The sequence below is a fragment of the Rattus norvegicus genome, chromosome 16 (genome assembly GCF_021556685.1).
Source record: "Rattus norvegicus strain SHRSP/BbbUtx chromosome 16, alternate assembly SHRSP_T2T, whole genome shotgun sequence".
In the NCBI taxonomy this organism is placed as follows: domain Eukaryota; kingdom Metazoa; phylum Chordata; class Mammalia; order Rodentia; family Muridae; genus Rattus; species Rattus norvegicus.
The window spans coordinates 23,208,234-23,226,343 of NC_141549.1; the positions used below are offsets into that span (position 1 = coordinate 23,208,234).

The 18,110-nt window shown below is 40.1% G+C and overlaps 1 protein-coding gene across 1 annotated transcript in view; it reads left to right on the forward strand.

Moving 5' to 3' along the window:
- Window positions 1–869: 869 nt before the first annotated feature.
- The window catches only part of LOC134482345 (uncharacterized), a 30,868-nt gene continuing 13,627 nt past the window's right edge, over window positions 870–18,110 (forward strand). The window contains exons 1-5 of the mRNA XM_087589373.1: window positions 870–1,314; window positions 5,803–5,917; window positions 6,645–6,818; window positions 7,795–7,901; window positions 9,810–9,862. Of these exons, the coding sequence (XP_087445499.1) occupies window positions 1,058–1,314; window positions 5,803–5,917; window positions 6,645–6,818; window positions 7,795–7,901; window positions 9,810–9,862 (706 nt within the window). The 5' untranslated portion in view covers window positions 870–1,057. The remainder of the gene's footprint in view (window positions 1,315–5,802; window positions 5,918–6,644; window positions 6,819–7,794; window positions 7,902–9,809; window positions 9,863–18,110) is intronic.

The window sequence follows — 18,110 nt, forward strand, 5'->3', positions numbered from 1 at the left end:
GTGGAGCCTCGTGTCATGTTAGTTTTTGGCTCCATATGTATTCCATACATATAGGAAGCTAATAGAGTAGCAGATTTCCATTTAATTTTTTCAAAGGGACTTTAGTGTTTGTTGTCCCTCCCCTTATTTCCTACTTTACCTAGGCTTGCATACCAGGGCTGTGGGTGCCTGGTTAAGAAAAAGAAACTGACCCTCTTCCTTATCAAGTATGAATCTGTATGCCCATTCCAACATGCAGCCAGCAGGTGACCAGGATACACTGGAGAGAGTGATCAACTCCAGTCAACATCATGTTGATGAATATGAAAGGAGGGTAATGGGGCTTGAAAAATGCGAGGGAGGTAGAAGTGTGTACCCTTTGCCTCTACCCATTTCTCCCGGTTCCCTCTCATTAACCCCTCCTATTCTAGCTTTTATCTCTTCCCAACACTATACACTCCTTCCTCTTCCTGGGGCGATATTCTTCTGCTCCCTAGTTCCCTAGTAGATAGTCAGGAATCCTGTGTGGTTATCCAGATTGTAGTTCTCATATCAGATACTTAAAACCTAACATCCTTAACAGCAGACACATGAAATGTTTGTTGTTTTGGGTCTGGGTTTGCCAAATCAGGATGATTTTTTTAGGTCCATCAGGCCAGTCTTAGGGTTACAGATTGCAATGGCTGCCCTAACTGCCCTCAGTACTCCCTTTGAAGGCCATGCAAATAGATCTACTTCAGCGTCAACATTGACAGAGCTTTGAACAAGCACTGAGGGGGCTGGGCTCCTAACAGTGGAGTCTGAGGGGGGCACACATGGAGCATAAGCATAGGGTACAGTCCGTAAGCCAGCTCCATTGTGAGCTCAGAGCATGTCACTATGGTGGTGCCAGTGCAGCTGTGTTACTAGGTGATGAAGTATAGTTCAGTTAACCCTGAACGAGCAGGTCTTGCCTACACTTCTTTGGCAAGAATTGGTGATTTTAGGAAACTCTTATCGTATAATTTGGGAGGTGGAGATTAGCTAAATGGGAGGGAAGAGAGAGTAAGAAGGTCCTGGGCGGCCCTAGCGCTCCATAATGGAGGAAGATTTTGAATATGATGCTCTGGCATTGAAGTTCCCCAGAAGGGGACGCTGGTACACCCGTCTGTGGCGCTCCTGTCCTGGTTTTGGATGCCTGCGTCAAAAGAAAACGACGAAATTTCCCCTCTATCTGATCGGGTATGATCCCGTGGGTCGATTACAAACAGCGGCCTGTGTTGGGGACGTGGAGAAAATTGAAAGTATGATCCATGAGTGTCATCATCATGTGGATGAATCTGATTGGAGGGGCAGGTAATGGGGCTTCAAATTGATGAGGGGAGTAAAAGGAGGAGGGTAGGAACTGCTAGGGACACTCAGGGCTAAGGAGGAAGACAAATCAACTTCCAGGGCTACAATCTGAGGGTAGAGAGTGGTCATACATAGGCTCATTTTCACTGGGGACCCCTGGGTTTTATACCTGCTAAATGCTCTTAGTCGTATGAGACCTCCACACTGTGGAACAGCAGCTCCTAGGCCTTAATGAAACTACATAATTTTATTCTTATGTTAACCCTTACATTTTGTAAACATACAAAAAGACACACACACTCACACACATAAATACCGTTGTTTTGCCTCTGTGTATTTTCTGTGTACCATTGTGATAGAACCTGGTGCAGGATCCCCTGGAACTGCAGCTATAGACAGTTGTGAGCTGCCCTGTGTGTCTTAGCAATCAAACTGAGTTCTCTACTAAACAAAACTAGAGCTGTTATTGCCAAGACCCCTATCTAGATTTTCTTTCTTCTTTGTTGTTGTTGTTGTTTTCTGTTTTTTCATTTTTATTAGATAGTTCATACATTTACATTTCAATGTTATATCCTGTCCTGCCTCTTCCATCCCACTTCCCACTCCCCCTGATTCTATGACGACTTTCTTAATACATAATATGATGCAATATAATAATGTATAATATAATATAATGTATATGATACAATATAATAATATAGTATAAAATAATAATGGATCAAAGACATTTAGAACTGGAACTGTGACCATGCTCCCATGTAATCACCTTCTGTACTGTTGTTTTTACATCGATACACATGTGAAGGACAGAGATTGTCCTCATCTCACTTCCTGTGCCCCACACGTGTGGAGCTTAGGGTGTGGTGGTCAGAGACAATGTCGACTGCTAGTTATGTTGTACCACCATGGGGTTCTAAGGCCTGAGCTCAGGCAAGCAGGCCTCCCTGTGGGTTCCAGCCCATCGTCCCTCTGTTCTGGAGACTCCACTCAAGCAAGTCCATGGTGTGCTTTATTTACTGTCTTGGAGCACACTGATCCTCACACTTGTAGGCAAGTGACCTTTGCGGATCCCCTTATCCCAAGATCAGCAGTCAGGTTTTCAGGACAAATGCTTTACCAGTTGAGTTTTAACAACTACCCCAGCCCCTCATTCCTTTTTCTCTGTGTGTGTGTGGGTTCTTACCATGAACCCCCTTGCTCATCGTCCCTCCTCCTCTTATATGAGGGTTCACCCCCACCCGTTTGCCCACTCCTTCCGGATTCCCTGCCTTAGCATTCCGTTCCACCGGGGCTAGAGCCTTGGCAGGACCACGAGCTTCTCCTCTTATTGGTGCCCAACAAGGCCATCCTCTGCTACATATGCAGTTGAAGCCAGGGGTCTTTCCATGTGAACTCTTTAGATGAACGGATATCTGGGTTCTCTCCAGCTCCTGGCTATTGTAAATAAGGCTGTTGTGAATGTAATGGAATATGTTTCTTTGTTTTATGTTGGAGCCCTTTTTGTGTATATGCACAGGAGTGTGTAAAGCTGGGTCCTCCAAACAGATTTCCAGAGTTGTCCCAGCTTGCTCTCCCACCTACAAAGGAGGAGTGTTCCTCCTTCTCCAAATCCTCGCCTACCTCTGTTGCCTGAGTTTTGATCTTAGCCATTCTGACTGGTGTGGCGTTGAATCACAGGGTGGTACTGATTTGCATTTTCTCTGATGACTAAAGATGTTGACCAGTCCTTTAGGTTCTTTTTGGCCATTTGATATTCCTCAATTGAGAATTCTTTGTTTAGCTCTGCTCCCCATTTTGTAATAGAGTAATTTGATTCTCTGGAGTCCAACTATTTGAATTCTATGTGTATATTGGTTGTAAGCCTTCTATCAGATGTAGGATTCATAAAAATCTTTTCCAATCTGTTAGTAGCCATTTTTTTCTAATGACAGTACTCTTTGCCTTACAGAAGCTTTGCAATTTGATGAGGTCCCATTTGTTGATTCTTGATCTTGGAGAATAAACTATTGCTGTTCTGTTCAGGAAATTTTCCCAAGTATTCCAGGCTCATGTATTCTAGGCTCTTCCCCATGTTTTCTTCTTTTAAGTTGAGTATATCTGGTTTTATGTGGAGATCCTTGATTTGCTTGGATTTTAACTGTGTACAGGGTGATAAGAAAGGTTTGATTTGCAGTCTACATGCTGAGTGCCAGTTGATTCAGCACCAGTTGTTGAAAAAGCTATCTTTTTCCCACTAGATGGTTTTAGTTCTTTTGTTAAAAATCAAGTGACCATAGGTAGGTGTATGGGTTCATTTCTGGGTCTCCTATTCTATTCCATTGATCTACTTGCCTATCGCTGTACCAGTATCATAACATTTTTATCACTATTGCTCTGTAATACAGCTTAAGGTTAGGGAGGGTGATTCCCCCAGAATTTTTTTTTCTTGTTGAGTATAGTTCTCAGGATCCTGTTTTTTTGTTAATGCAAGTGAATTTCCAAATCGCTCTTTCTACCTCCATTGGGAATGGAGTTAGAATTTTGATGGAGATTGCGTCGAATCAGTAGATTGCTTTTGGACAGATGGCCAATTTTATAATGTTAATCCTGCCAATCTGTGAGAATGGGAGATCTTTCCATCTTATGAGATCTTCTATTCTTTCTTCAGAGACTTGAAGTTCTTACCGAACAGGATTTTCACTTGCTTGGTTAGAGTCACACTGGGTTATTTTATTTTATTTGTGATTATTCTGAAGGTGTTGTTTCCCTAATTCCTTTCTTAGCCTATTCATCCTTTGAATAGAGAAAGGCTACTGATTTGTTTGAGTTAATTTTGTATCCAGCCACTTTGCTGAATTTGTTTAAGGGGGCATCCTTGACTACTCCCTGATTTTAGTGGTATTCCTTCAACTTTCTCTCAATTTAGTTTGATGTAGGCTATTGGTTTGCTGTATATTGCTTTTCCTATGTTTATAGTAAGCTTTGAATTCCTGATTTTTCCAAGACTTTTAAAGGTTAGCACCTCATTCTTATATCCTGTCTTTATGGTTGAAGGGGAATCGATGACACACCAGCATATTTTCCCTAGTTCACATGCTTCTTGATCATTTTGTTATTCTAAGATGTTAATTAGTCTTTAAGGTGGAGCTTCATATAAAGAATACAAGAATGAAGTTTAGTTTTAAAATATTCTTCTGTTCATTGAATATTTTCTTTAAAAACAGTGAATTGTCCAATGGTAATTTTTCATTCTGTCAGTCCATTTATTCCCCACATGTAACTTAGATATCCCCTGTGTAGAATACACGTTCTAATATCTCTCAAGATCTTCCCATTTGTAAAACTTCATTTCTCTGCCCAGTCAAGCTTCCTTACATTCTATAAATTTAAATATAACATGAAATGAACATTACTCTTTGGAACCCTTCTTTCATTTTACTGAACCTCTATGAATCTCAAGCAAGGCAGCTATGCCACCATAGGTTATTACCTTGTAGCAATATTTACCTGATTTTGGTGTGAGTCCATGGGCACATTGATCAATATACGGCAAAGCATGAGGTCCTTGTTTCTATACCGAGTATAGAAGTGTTACATATGGGCATAAAAAATGAAATGTGAAAATAAAAATAAAAGAAAGTATTGAGGACTGAGGGCTTATATTTTGTTCACTGTTAAAAATGTACATAGATGCAAGTGACCGGTAAAATTGCCACTTACCTGTTGATTGTGACATATTTTGTTTAATGTAGGCCACAATGGGTTGCATGATAATTACCTTTAATTTTGTAAAGTGCTAAAAGTATTGCTAATTATAGTTGTAAAATAATAAAAAGGATAAATGACCTTCCATTCTTAGAGAGGGTAAAATGTGAATGAAAATGAAGGTAACCACAATAGATAAGATAGGAGGATTAAGAAATGTAAACTTCTTTTATATGAATTTTTTTATGTGTACTGCTGATAAAATCCTGTTTTTCTCTCACAGAATAGTTCTGTTTGTTATCACTAGGAAGAGAAATCATTACCATGATCAGGAAATGCTGAGCTCTCAGGAGCTGGAAATGCTTGTAGTGTTGTAGCAGATTTCTTCCCCATTCGAACTGAAACATCAGAGTAGCCCCTATTAAGATATGTTTAATGTTCATCCCTTGGATGGGGACATGGAGTCATGGAGCTCCTGAAAATACCGAGGAGTAACTAGTAAGTTCCAGATATTAGAGTATGATTTAAATTCAAGCTGAGATCAATTTGGGAACTTTTCTAGGATTCAGACAGGCTGCTTTGAGCAGCGAAGAAGGTCAGGATAGAACACCTGCCTTAAATAGGAAGAGTCATGTACCATATCCCTAGCACAGTAAATGAACATTCGAGTAGACCTCAATAAATAAGAACATTGTAGTTACTTTCTTCCATCAGATAGAAATCACCTTCATATTATGTAGTACTTACAGGTGATGATAGTCTTACTGGGAATTCAGAGATGTTGCTAAATGTGTTTTCAATTTGCAGGACATCGCTGCATTATGCGAGTGCCCACAACCATCCAGATGTAGTGACACTGTTATTAGAAAATAAGTCCAACATTAACATCCAGGATGATGAAGGCTGCACACCGTTGATTAAGGTAGCTATTGGCCATCTGTTTTGGTATGAAATGGATTAGAGGTGTCCTTGTTTGGTTTCTGTTGTTGTGAGAAAACACAGACCAAAACTTACTCAGGAGAGGAAAAAGTTATTTAGCTTACATTTATTCATCCCAGTTGATCCTCATGGGAAACCTGGTCAGGAACTCAAATAAGGAACTGGGGGGAAGAACTAAACTAGAGATCAGGGGAGAATGCAGCTTTCCATGGCTTTTACACAGGTTTGGTCAGCTTTTTTTTATACAACTTTGAACTCAGGCATGCCCCTACCACAAGACCTTGGGCTTTCCTACTTCTGTCTAAATAAAAAAAAATAGTTCCACACAGTGCCCCAGAGGCCAGTCCAATTCCTCAAGTGAGGATCTTTCCAGGTGTATTAAGCATGTATCACATTGGCAAAAAGAACAAAATCTAAGCAAACAAGCAATCTCTGCATTGTGACAGCCAACCAGCACAGACCTGAGTGCTTAGGACATCTAGGTGGGTTGGTAGAACCCCTTAATTCTACCACTTGGAAAAAGATGTGGTGGGGAGATCATTAAATGAGTCAAGCCTGGAGTATTTAAGAAGACCTTGTGTCAAAATGGAGGGAAAATATGAATAACTAAAACTCTGTCTGATTTCAGAGAAACTATTCAGTGCCATTGTAGAAATGTCTCCCTTGGCTTCCTTGAAGTGAAGATGTATTTCTTTGTACAATTTCCACAGGCTGCGCAGCGGGACAACACACATTGTGTTTGTGTATTGCTCAGGCACAATGCTAATCCAAATTTGATGGATTACAGTGGGAATACAGCCTTTCACCATGCCATTTCCAGGGGCAGCATAGCAATTGTAAAGATGCTCCTGGAGTACAACGTAGATATTGAAGCCAAAACAGAGGTAAAGGTCATTCAACTTCATTCCCAATGCACTTCTAGCTACTTCTAGCTGGGACACTCAGACCTATTTTCTACATGCAGAACCTCAAGCATTCTCACTGAATGTGTTCAGAGGAACGCTTTTTCTCTTTAAATATGTGTGTGTGTGTGTGTGTGTGTGTGTGTGTGTGTGTGTGTGTGTATTTATAATTAGTGCCAAAAAACCCACAGAATAGCATATTTTGTCTCAGCGTTGACTTTAAGTTTGAAATTCAAGATTATAGGCTTTAGGATTACACACAGACACACACAGACACACACAGACACACACAGACACACACACACATACACACACACATCACATCACATCTACACCAACAAGAAAAAGAAATACATTTCAAGTTTAATGATTATAGAATATATAGAACTGGGTTGCTGCTAAGAAGGTATTGATGTGTGTTTGGCTCAGGGATGAGGGCAGACTGGGAAAGGAGAGAGGTGTCAGGCAAATTAGAAAATCTGATCATTGAGAAAATATACAAAACATTTTTATGATTTTCAAAAGTTTTGGTATTCATAGAAGATGCTATTGCCCTTGGGAGATAATTTTTAGTTTAGAAAAGAAATATATTTGGAGTGCAGATTGAGAAACTCTGCTCCAGATACCTCTTGAGCACACTCCTTCAACAGGGGCATACCAAACTTTATATTTTGGGGTTGTGTCCATGGAGGTCCTAGTCTTTGGAGCTAAGAAGATTGGAACCATTGAGTGTTTGGGGAAAATTCTGGAAGGGATTGGTGTTCATATGCAGTGTTGTGTAGACAAAAGATGTGTCAAAGGGAAGAAGAGAGCTGTGTGTGGAAAGCACAGCAGGTGTTGTAGGAAAAATGATGCCTTGTGACTCAGTACAGTGTGTGTTTATGTTCACAAAATCTGTGATGAACTTTCAGTTGAGAAACAAGTTGTTTTATAAAATGTAATATTGTTTTCTTTACAGTATGGCTTGACACCACTGCAACTTGCAACATATGAAAATCAGACTGAAATGATAAACTTCTTAGAATCAATGAGTGCAGATGCACAGGCCGTGCAAGTGTCAAACAGGTACAGTTTCTTCTCTTCTACAATCTTAGTGCTGTTCTTGATGGTGAGAATTGCTTAAGTCAGGAATATTAATATGATATTAAATGATTTGAAAAACTCAGAGAAATATTTAGAAAGCTTATTACACACGAAATATGAGCTAGAAAAGAGACTGTTCCAACACAACAAAAGAACAGCAGTACCAGGAGTGCTACATAGCTCAGTAGTTCAGTTCGTGAGTCATGAACCAAGACAAAGAATAAGCTAGATCAGCTGTTGGTCTACTTCAGTATTTTTTATTTTGACACAGTTTTTATAATTTCTGACCTTAAAAATGACAGTATAAGCCATATCTTTAGAATTATATGTTACATAATCACAGGTAATAAATAGTGTTTCCTAATGATCTGTTTGAAATGTCCAATGCAGTAGAAAACTACCTTTTGCTAGGAGGTGTTCGGTAAACTTTCATCCCGTAATTAACTAGCAATGTTGGTGATATTGCAGTCCAAGACATTTTTGTGTCACATTTCAGATGGAGCTTTTAATGTGGATATATAAATAGTTCATTTCCTTCCACATATTCTGGTATTTTAGAATTATAAATCTTCTCCTAGATTTTGTGAATGTTTAGCTCTAAAAAAATTGATCTTACAAAGCTATATTCCCTTCCATATGAAATAAAATTATTATGCTGAAATTCCCTGTTTAGTACACATGTTTACCTAATGTTTATGTTGAGCCATTATTTCCAGACAACAGATCTGTGCTTTAAGGTGAGCCTTTCTAGAGAGAGCTCACTCTCCTTTCAAAACTTAATGCTCTTTGAAATATTTAATTTTATTTTTTCTTATTCATTTTACATCAAACTCACTGACCCTGTCTCAGTCTCCCTATTCCACAGTCCTTTCCGGTTCCCCTTCCCCTTCACCTCCGAGCAGTCATGGATCCCCTATATATCCCCACACCCTGGCACTTCAAGTCTCTGCAAGGGTAGACACTTCCTCTCTCTCCAAGGTCAGACAAGGCAACTCAGCTAGAAGGAGGTATCCCATGTATAAGCAACAGCTTTTTGATAGGCCCCATCCCAGTTGACTGGGACCCATATGAAAACCTAGCTGCTCTTCTGCTACATATGAGTGGGAAGGTGTGAGTCCAGCCCGTGTATGTTCTGTGGTTGGTGGTTCAGTCTCTGAGAGCCCCAGGCGTCCAGGTTATTTCACTTTGTTGTTTGTCCTCTGGAGTTCTTATCTCCTTGCAGACCTGGAATCTTTCCTCCTAGTGTTCCCTAAGAGTCTACTGCCATACATCCCTGAGCAAGGCAAATATTCTCTTTAGAGTTTTTAAGAGGGAGGGAGGGAGGAGAGAGAGAGAGAGAGAGAGAGAGAGAGAGAGAGAGAGAGAGAGACAGAGACAGAGACAGAGACAGAGAGAGACAGAGAGAGAGACAGAGAGTCAGAGAGAGAGAGAGAGACAGAGAGAGAGAGAGAGAGAGAGAGAGAGAGAGAGAGAGATTGATTGACTGATTGTGTGTATGCATGCTTGAGCCTTTTAGTTTGTGTTCTATTTAAAAGCTAACCATGCCTCATGTTTTCTCTTGAGAAAGTCACAAGGATACCAGTCAACAGTCATAGTGAATTGCTGAAAAATAAATTCAAAATTGTTTGACTAGACCTGTAGTTCCATGAATTACATCCCAGACTGTGGGAGGTAGGAGACACACAGACCTTTGTGAGTTAAGTCCAACATGGTCTATGGGGTGGGTTTCAGACCAGCATGGCTACATAGTGAGATCCGGTTTCAAAAAACATTGTTTGTGAACATCTAAACTAAGATACAGGGGACTGAAATATAAAGGGCTTCAAATGCTCGCTAAATGTTTTTCTTATGAATAGTGCAATAACCATAACTTATAAATCTATGCCACAGTGCAAGAACACCAGCACATAAAAAAGAAGTGAAGCATGTAAGATTTTTGGAAGGTAAGATTTTTATATCATATATAAATTTACTATATTGTAGCTGGTCTTATTCACCCTAGATAAAATAGTGCGGACATTTTAGCTCCTCTCCTACTGTGACCACACAAGCAGCCCAGCTAGCAGAAAGGAATCCAAATGCAGGCAACAGAATGAGAACCTGCCCTCACTTCAGTAAACCAGGAGTCCACATGAAGAGCACGTGAAGCTGCACGTCTGCTACCTCTGAATATGGGGTCTATGTGCAGCCCTGACGTGCTCTTTGATAGGTGGTTCAGTCCCTGTGAGCCCTCATGGGCCCCTGTTGGTTAATCTGTAGGTTTTCTTGTTGTGTTTCTGAACCTTCAATGGCACTGTCCTCCTTTGAATTCAATATCCTTCACCCAATTCTTTCACAAGACGCCCCAACCTCCACCTGATATTTATTTGGCTGTGGGTGTGTACATCTGTTTCTATCCAGGGCTTGATGAAGACTCTCAGAAGAATTATCCAAGGCTTCTGTCTGCAAGCATAGCAAAATATCATTAATGGAGTCAAAGACTGGCTCTCTCCCACAGGGTGGGTCTCAAGTTGGTCCAGTTATTGGTTTGGTATCTCCTTAATGTCCGTTCCATTTTAACCTGCATATCTTGGTGGTAGGATAAATTTTGGGTTGATGTTTTTCTGAGTGCTTTGGTGTTCTCCTCCTTCTCCTGGAAGTCTCCCCTGGTACAGAAGATGACCACTGAAAACTGCATATCACCTGCTGCTAGTAGGCTCTGCAAGTCTCAGCTCCATAGATAGACTGCTAAGAGCCCCCATAGTTCCTGGTCTTTGTTTCACCACAGAGATGCCTCTCCACTGGTATCTTCTGTCCTAGCTCCCACACCACACCTGCTCTGCACCTTAGTTCCCCTCCCCATCCTACAAATTTCCCTCCCTCAATCGAATCCTGATATCTATTTCATTTTCCCTCCTGAGTGAGATTCATGCATCTTCCCTTGGGCCCTCATTACTTAGCTTCTTTAGGTCTGTGCACTGTGGCCTGGTTATTCTGTAATTTATGGCTGCTAAGGTCCTCACCTTTAAGTGAGTACATTCCATGCCTGTCCTTCTCGGTTTCAGTTACCTCATCCAGTATGATGTTTGCCAATCCCATCCATTTGCCTGCAGTTTTCTCAAATTCCATGTTTTTCATAGCCGAGTATTATTTCATTGTGCAAATATACCACATTTCCTTAATCAGTTTTTCAGTTGTCTCCTGTCCATGGTTATTACAAGGAGAGGTTTTATGAACATAGTTAAGCAAGTGTGCTTGGGTGGTATGGTGGAGCAAGTTTGGGGTATATGCCCATGATTGACATAGTTGTGTCTTAAGGTAAAAACTATTTCAAATTTTTTGGAAAAAAAACCCGCCAAATTGCTTTTCAAAAGGGATTTTAGGGGTTGGGAATTTAGCTCAGTGGTAGAGCATTTGCCTAGCAAGCGCAAGGCCCTGGGTTCGGTCCCCAGCTCTGAAAAAAAGAAAAAAAAAAAAGAAAAGGGATTTTAATGTCTCTCCCACCAACAATGGAGGAATATTCCCTTTGCTCAATATCCTTGTCAGCATGGCTGTCCCTTGAGGTTTTGATTCTGGCTGCTCTGACTGGTGTAGGATGGACTCAGGGTCCTTCTGATCTGCATTCAGTGATGACTGTAGATGAGCATTTGATGTCTCTCGGCCTCCTGAGCATCCTCGGCTGGGAATGCTTCGTTTACCACTGTACACCATATTCAGATTGGTTTATTGCTGTCTAACTTTTTGGGCTTTTTATATATTTTAACCATTATTTCTCTGTGAAGTGTAAGACTGATGACGATCTTTTCCCAAAATGTAGGCTTCTCTTTTGTCCTTTTGATGGTGTCCTTTGCTTTACAGAGGTTTTTAAGTTTTGTGAGTCCCCATTTATCAATCATTGATCTCAGAGGCTGGGACAGTGGTGTGCTGTTCAGGAAATTGTCTACTGTACCGATGTCCTCAGTATATTGAAGTTTCTGCTTCAATGTCAAGGTCTTTCATCCACATGAACTTGAGTTTTGTGCAGGTTGAGAAATACAGATCTATTTGCATTCTTCTTCATGCAGACATACAGTTACACCTGCACCATTTGTTGAAGAAACTTTCCTATTTTCCCCATTGTGTGGTTTTGCCTTTGTCAAAATCATGTGTTGGTAGGTATGTGTGTTTTTTCTTTGATTTGATTCCATCGGTCAACTTTTTGTTTCTATACTAATTCTATACAGCTTTTGTTATGATTGCTCTGTGATATGTCTTGATATCAGGGATGATGATACCTCCAAAAATTATTTAATTATTCAAGATATCTATCTATCTATCTATCTATCTATCTATCTATCTATCTATCTATGTATCTATCATCTATGTATCTATCATCTATCTATCTATCATCTATGTATCTATCAGCTATCATGGGTTTTTTGTTTTTTAAAAAATTGCTCTTTCAAGGTCTGTAAATAATGGTCTTGCAATTTTGAAGAGAAATGCATTGACTGTGAAGATGCTTTTTGTAAGATGGCCATTTTCACCTTGTTAATCCTATCCATCTGTAGTATAGGAGACCTTTCCATCTTCAGATGTCCTGTTAATTCCTTTTTCAGAGACATAAAGTTTTTGACAGGCAGGTCTTTAAGTAGCTTGATTAGAGTTGTACTGGGCTATTTAATGTTATCTGTGGTTACTGTAAAGGGTTTTGCTTGACTAAATTTTTCTTATCCATTTTAACTGTTGCATGAGGAAGGGCTGCTGGTTATTTGAGTTAATCTTGCATTCAGACACTTTTCTGTAAGGGTTTATCACCTTTGGTGTAGGAGTTCTTTGGTAGATTTTGTGAGGTCTCTTTTGTATGTGGGCAGCTTTGCTTACTCTCTGGTTTTAAGTTTCTCTGCATATAAGTTGTTAGTGTTTATTGGCTGGTTCAGGTATGCAAATTTGATCACTGAGGTCTCTAAGACTTTTAACATGAAGGGGTGCTTGATTTTATCAACGGCTTTATCAGCATCTAATGTGATGACCAAGTGAATTTTTTTGACATCTCCACCCTTGCCAGCTGCAGCTATCCATTCATTTTCATGGCTGTCAAGCCATCTCCCCTGTATCTCCCCAGACCCGATCCTGAAACACTCAGTTGTCTCAAATTTACCCACTCCCACCTAGTTCCTTCCTTCCTCTGCCTCCTCTGAGTATTTTCCGGTATGTTCTAAGTTAGATTCAAAATCCTCTCTTGGTCCTTTCTTCTTCATCTTCTTTTGGTCCTGAGTATAGTATTGATATCCTGTACTTTATTGCTAATATCCACTTAGAAGTGAGTATACGCCATCCATGTCTTTTGGGTCTGGGTTATGTCACTCAGGAAGATATTCTCAAGTTCTATTCATTCACCTGCAAAGGTCATTATGTCTTTGTCTTTAGTAGGTGAATAGTATCCCACATTGTCTTTTTTCATTAAAAAAAAAAAACTTCACCCTTGTCAGTTGCAGATTTCCATTCACTTTCAGGACCATCCATCCATCTCTCCTCTTCCTTACCCACACCTGATTCCAAACCCATCCCATAGCCCTCCGTATCTCTTCTCTATTCAGTTCACTCCCTCCGTCTTCCTCTTAGGACTGCTTTATGCACTCCTTTAAGTGAGATTCAGGCATCCTCACTTGTGCATTCCTTCTTGTGTAGCTTTTCTGAGTCTGTGGATAATAGCATGGTGTCTGTATTTTTGGCCAATAACCATCTATAAGTGAGTACATAACACACATGTCCTGTTTGAACTCCGGAGGATATTCTCAAGTTCCATTGATTTACCTGCAAAATTCATTCTGCCTTTGTTTGTAATAGTGGGATAATATGCCATTTTGAAAGTATACATCACTTTCTTTTTTTTATTAACTTATGTATTTCTTATTTACATTTCAAGTGTTATTCCTTTCCCAGTTTCCAGGCCAAAATCTCCGTAGCCCCTCCCACTCCCCTTCTTTATGGGTGTTCCACTCCCATTCCTCCCCTATTGCCGCCCTCCCCCAAACAATCACATTCACTGGGGGTTCAGTCTTCGCAGGACCCAGGGCTTCCCCTTCCACTGGTGCTCTTACTAGGGCATTCATTGCTACCTATGAGGTCGGAGTCCAGGGTCAGTCCATGTATAGTCTTTAGGTAGTGGCTTAGTCCCTGGAAGCTCTGGTTGCTTGGCATTGTTGTTCATATGGCATCTCATCCCCTTCAATCTCTTTCAGTCCTTTCTCTGATTCCTTCAACGGGGGTCCTGTTCTCAGTTCAGTGGTTTGCTGCTGGCATTCACCTCTGTATTTGTTGTATTCTGGCTGTGTCTCTCAGGAGAGATCTACATCCGGCTCCAGTCTGCCTACACTTCTTTGCTTCATCCATATTGTCTAATTGGGTGGCTGTATATGTATGGGCCACATGTGGGGCAGGCTCTGAATGGGTGTTACTTCAGTCTCTGTTTTAATCTTTGCCTCTCTATTCCCTGCCATGGGCATTCTTGTTCCCCTTTCAAAGAAGGAGTGAAGTATTCACATTTTGATCATCCATCTTGAGTTTCATGTGTTCTATGCATCTAGGGTAATTCAAGCATTTGGGCTAATATCCACTTATCAATGAGTGGATACCATATGTGTTTTTCTGTGATGGGTTAGCTCACTCAGGATGATATTTTCCAGTTCCAACCATTTCCCTATGAATTTCACAAAGGCATTGTTTTTGATAGCTGAGTAATATTCCATTGTGTAGATGTACCACATTTTCTGTATCCATTCCTCTGTTGAAGGGCATCTGGGTTCTTTCCAGCTTCTGGCTATTATAAATAAGGCTGCTATGAACGTAGTGGAGCACGTGTCTTTTTTATATGTTGGGGCATCTTTTGGGTATATGCCCAAGAGAGGTATAGCTGGATCCTCAGGCAGTTCAATGTCCAATTTTCTGAGGATCCTCCAGACTGATTTCCAGATTGGTTGTACCAGTCGGCAATCCCACCAACAATGGAGGAGTGTTCCTCTTTCTCTGCATCCTTGCCAGCATCTGCTGTCACCTGACTTTTTGATCTTAGCCATTCTCACTGGTGTGAGGTGAAATCTCAGGGTTGTTTTGATTTGCATTTCCATTATGACTAAAGATGTTGAGCATTTCTTTAGGTGTTTCTCAGCCATTCGGCATTCCTCAGCTGTGAATTCTTTGTTTAGCTCTGAACCCCATTTTTTAATAGGGTTATTTGTCTCCCTTCGGTCTAACTTCTTGAGTTCTTTGTTTATTTTGGATATAAGGCCTCTATCTGTTGTAGGATTGGTAAAGATCTTTTCCCAATCTGTTGGTTGCCGATTTGTCGAACCACAGTGTCCTTTGCCTTACAGAAGCTTTGCAGTTTTATGAGATCCCATTTGTCGATTCTTGATCTTAGAGCATAAGCCATTGGTGTTTTGTTCAGGAAATTTTTTCCAGTGCCCATGTGTTCCAGATGCTTCCCTAGTTTTTCTTCTATTAGTTTGAGTGTGTCTGGTTTGATGTGGAGGTCCTTGATCCACTTGGACTTAAACTTTGTACAGGGTGATAAGCATGGATCAATCTGCATTCTTCTACATGTTGACCTCCAGTTCAACCAGCACCATTTGCTGAAAATGCTATCTTTTTTCCATTGGATGGTTTTGGCTCCTTTGTCAAAAATCAAGTGACCATAGGTGTGTGGGTTCATTTCTGGGTCTTCAATTCTATTCCTTTGGTCTATCTGTCTGTCTGTGTACCAATACCATGCAGTTTTTATCAGTATTGCTCTGTAATACTGCTTGAGTTCAGGGATAGTGATTCCCCCTGAAGTCCTTTTATTGTTGAGGATAGCTTTAGCTATCCTGGGTTTTTGGTTATTCCAGATGAATTTGCAAATTGTTCTGTCTAACTCTTTGAAGAATTGGATTGTTATTTTGATGGGGATTGCATTGAATCTGTAGATCGCTTTTGGTAAGATGACCATTTTTACTATATTAATCCTGCCAATCCATGAGCATGGGAGATCTTTCCATCTTCTGAGGTCTTCTTCAATTTCTTTCTTCAGAGTCTTGAAGTTCTTATTGTACAGATCTTTTACTTGCTTGGTTAAAGTCACGCCGAGGTACTTTATATTATTTGGGTCTATTATGAAGGGTGTCGTTTCCCTAATTTCTTTCTCAGTTGTTTCTCTTTTGTGTAGAGGAAGGCTACTGATTTATTTGAGTTAATTTTATGTCCAGCCACTTTACTGAAGTTGTTTATTAGCTTTAGTAGTTCTCTGGTGGAACTTTTGGGATCACTTAAATGTACTATCATATCATCTGCAAATAGTGATATTTTGACTTCTTCTATTCCAATCTGTATCCCCTTGACCTCCTTTTGTTGTCTGATTGCTCTGGCTAGAACTTCAAGAACTGTATTGAATAAGTAGGGAGAGAGTGGGCAGCCTTGTCTAGTCCCTGATTTTAGTGGGATTGCTTCAAGTTTCTCTCCACTTATTTTAATGTTAGCAATTGGTTTGCTGTATATGGCTTTTACTATGTTTAGGTATGGGCCTTGAATACCTTTCTTTCCAGGACTTTTATCATGAAGGGGTGTTGAATTTTGTCAAATGCTTTCTCAGCATCTAATGAAATGATCATGTGGTTCTGTTCTTTCAGTTTGTTTATATGATGGATCACGTTGATGGTTTTCCGTATATTAAACCATCCCTGCATGCCTGGGATGAAGCCTACTTGATCATGGTGGATGATTGTTTTGATGTGCTCTTGGATTTGGTTTGCCAGAATTTTATTGAGTATTTTTGCGTCTATATTCATAAGGGAAATTGGTCTAAGTTCTCTTTCTGTGTTGGGTCTGTGTGTGGTTTGGGTATAAGAGTAATTGTGGCTTCATAGAAGGAATTTGGTAGTGCTCCATCTGTTTTAATTTTGTGGAATAGTTTGGATAGTATTGGTATGAGGCCTTCTATGAAGGTCTGATAGAATTCTGCACTGAACCCGTCTGGACCTGGGCTCTTTTTTGTTGGGAGACCTTTAATGACTGCTACTATTTCCTTAGGAGTTATGGGGTTGTTTAACTGGTTTATCTGTTCCTGATTTAACTTCGGTACCTGGTATCTGTCTAGCAAATTGTCCATTTCCTGCAGATTTTCAAGTTTTGTTGAACGTAGGCTTTTATAGTAAGATCTGATGATTTTTTGAATTTCGTCTGAATCTGTAGTTATGTCTCCCTTTTCATTTCTGATTTTGTTAATTTGGAAACACTCTCTGTGTCCTCTAGTTGGTCTGGCTAAGGGTTTATCTATCTTAATGATTGTCTCAAAGAACCATCTTTTGGTTCTGTTGATTCTTTCTATGGTCCATTTGTTTCTACTTGGCTGATTTCAGCTCTGAGTTTGATTATTTCCTGCCTTCTACTCCTCCTGGGTGTATTTGCTTCTTTTTGTTCTAGAGCTTTTAGGTGTGCTGTCAAGCTGGTGACATATGCTGTTTCCTGTTTCTTTCTGCAGGCACTCAGAGCTATGGGTTTTCCTCTTAGCACAGCTTTCATTGTGTCCCATAAGTTTGGGTATGTTGTACCTTCGATTTCATTAAATCTAAGAAGTCTCTATTTTCTTTCTTTATTTCTTCCTTAACTAGGTTATCATTGAGTAGAGCATTGTTCAACTTCCACGTATATGTGGGCATTCTTCCATTATTGTTATTGAAGACCAGATTTAGGCCGTGGTCGTCTGATAGCACCCATGGGATTATTTCTATCTTTCTGTACCTGTTGAGGCCTGTTTTTTGACCAAATATATGGTCAATTTTGGAGAAAGTACCATGAGGACCTGAGAAGAATGTATATCCTTTTGCTTTAGGATAGAATGTTCTATAAATATCTGTTAAGTCTATTTGGTTCATGATTTCTCTTAGTCTGTCTACGTCTCTGTTTAATTAGTGTTTCCATGATCTGTCCATTGATGAGAGTGGGGTGTGGAAATCTCCTACTATTATTGTGTGAGGTGCAATGTGTGTTTTGAGCTTTAGTAAGGTTTCCTTTACGTATGTAGGTGCCCTTGTATTTGGGGCATAGATATTTAGGATTGAGAGTTCATCTTGGTGGATTTTTCCTTTGATGAATATGAAGTGTCCTTCCTTATCTTTTTTGATGACGTTTAGTTGGAAATTGATTTTATTTGATATTAGAATGGCTACTCCAGCTTGCTTCTTCAGACCATTTGCT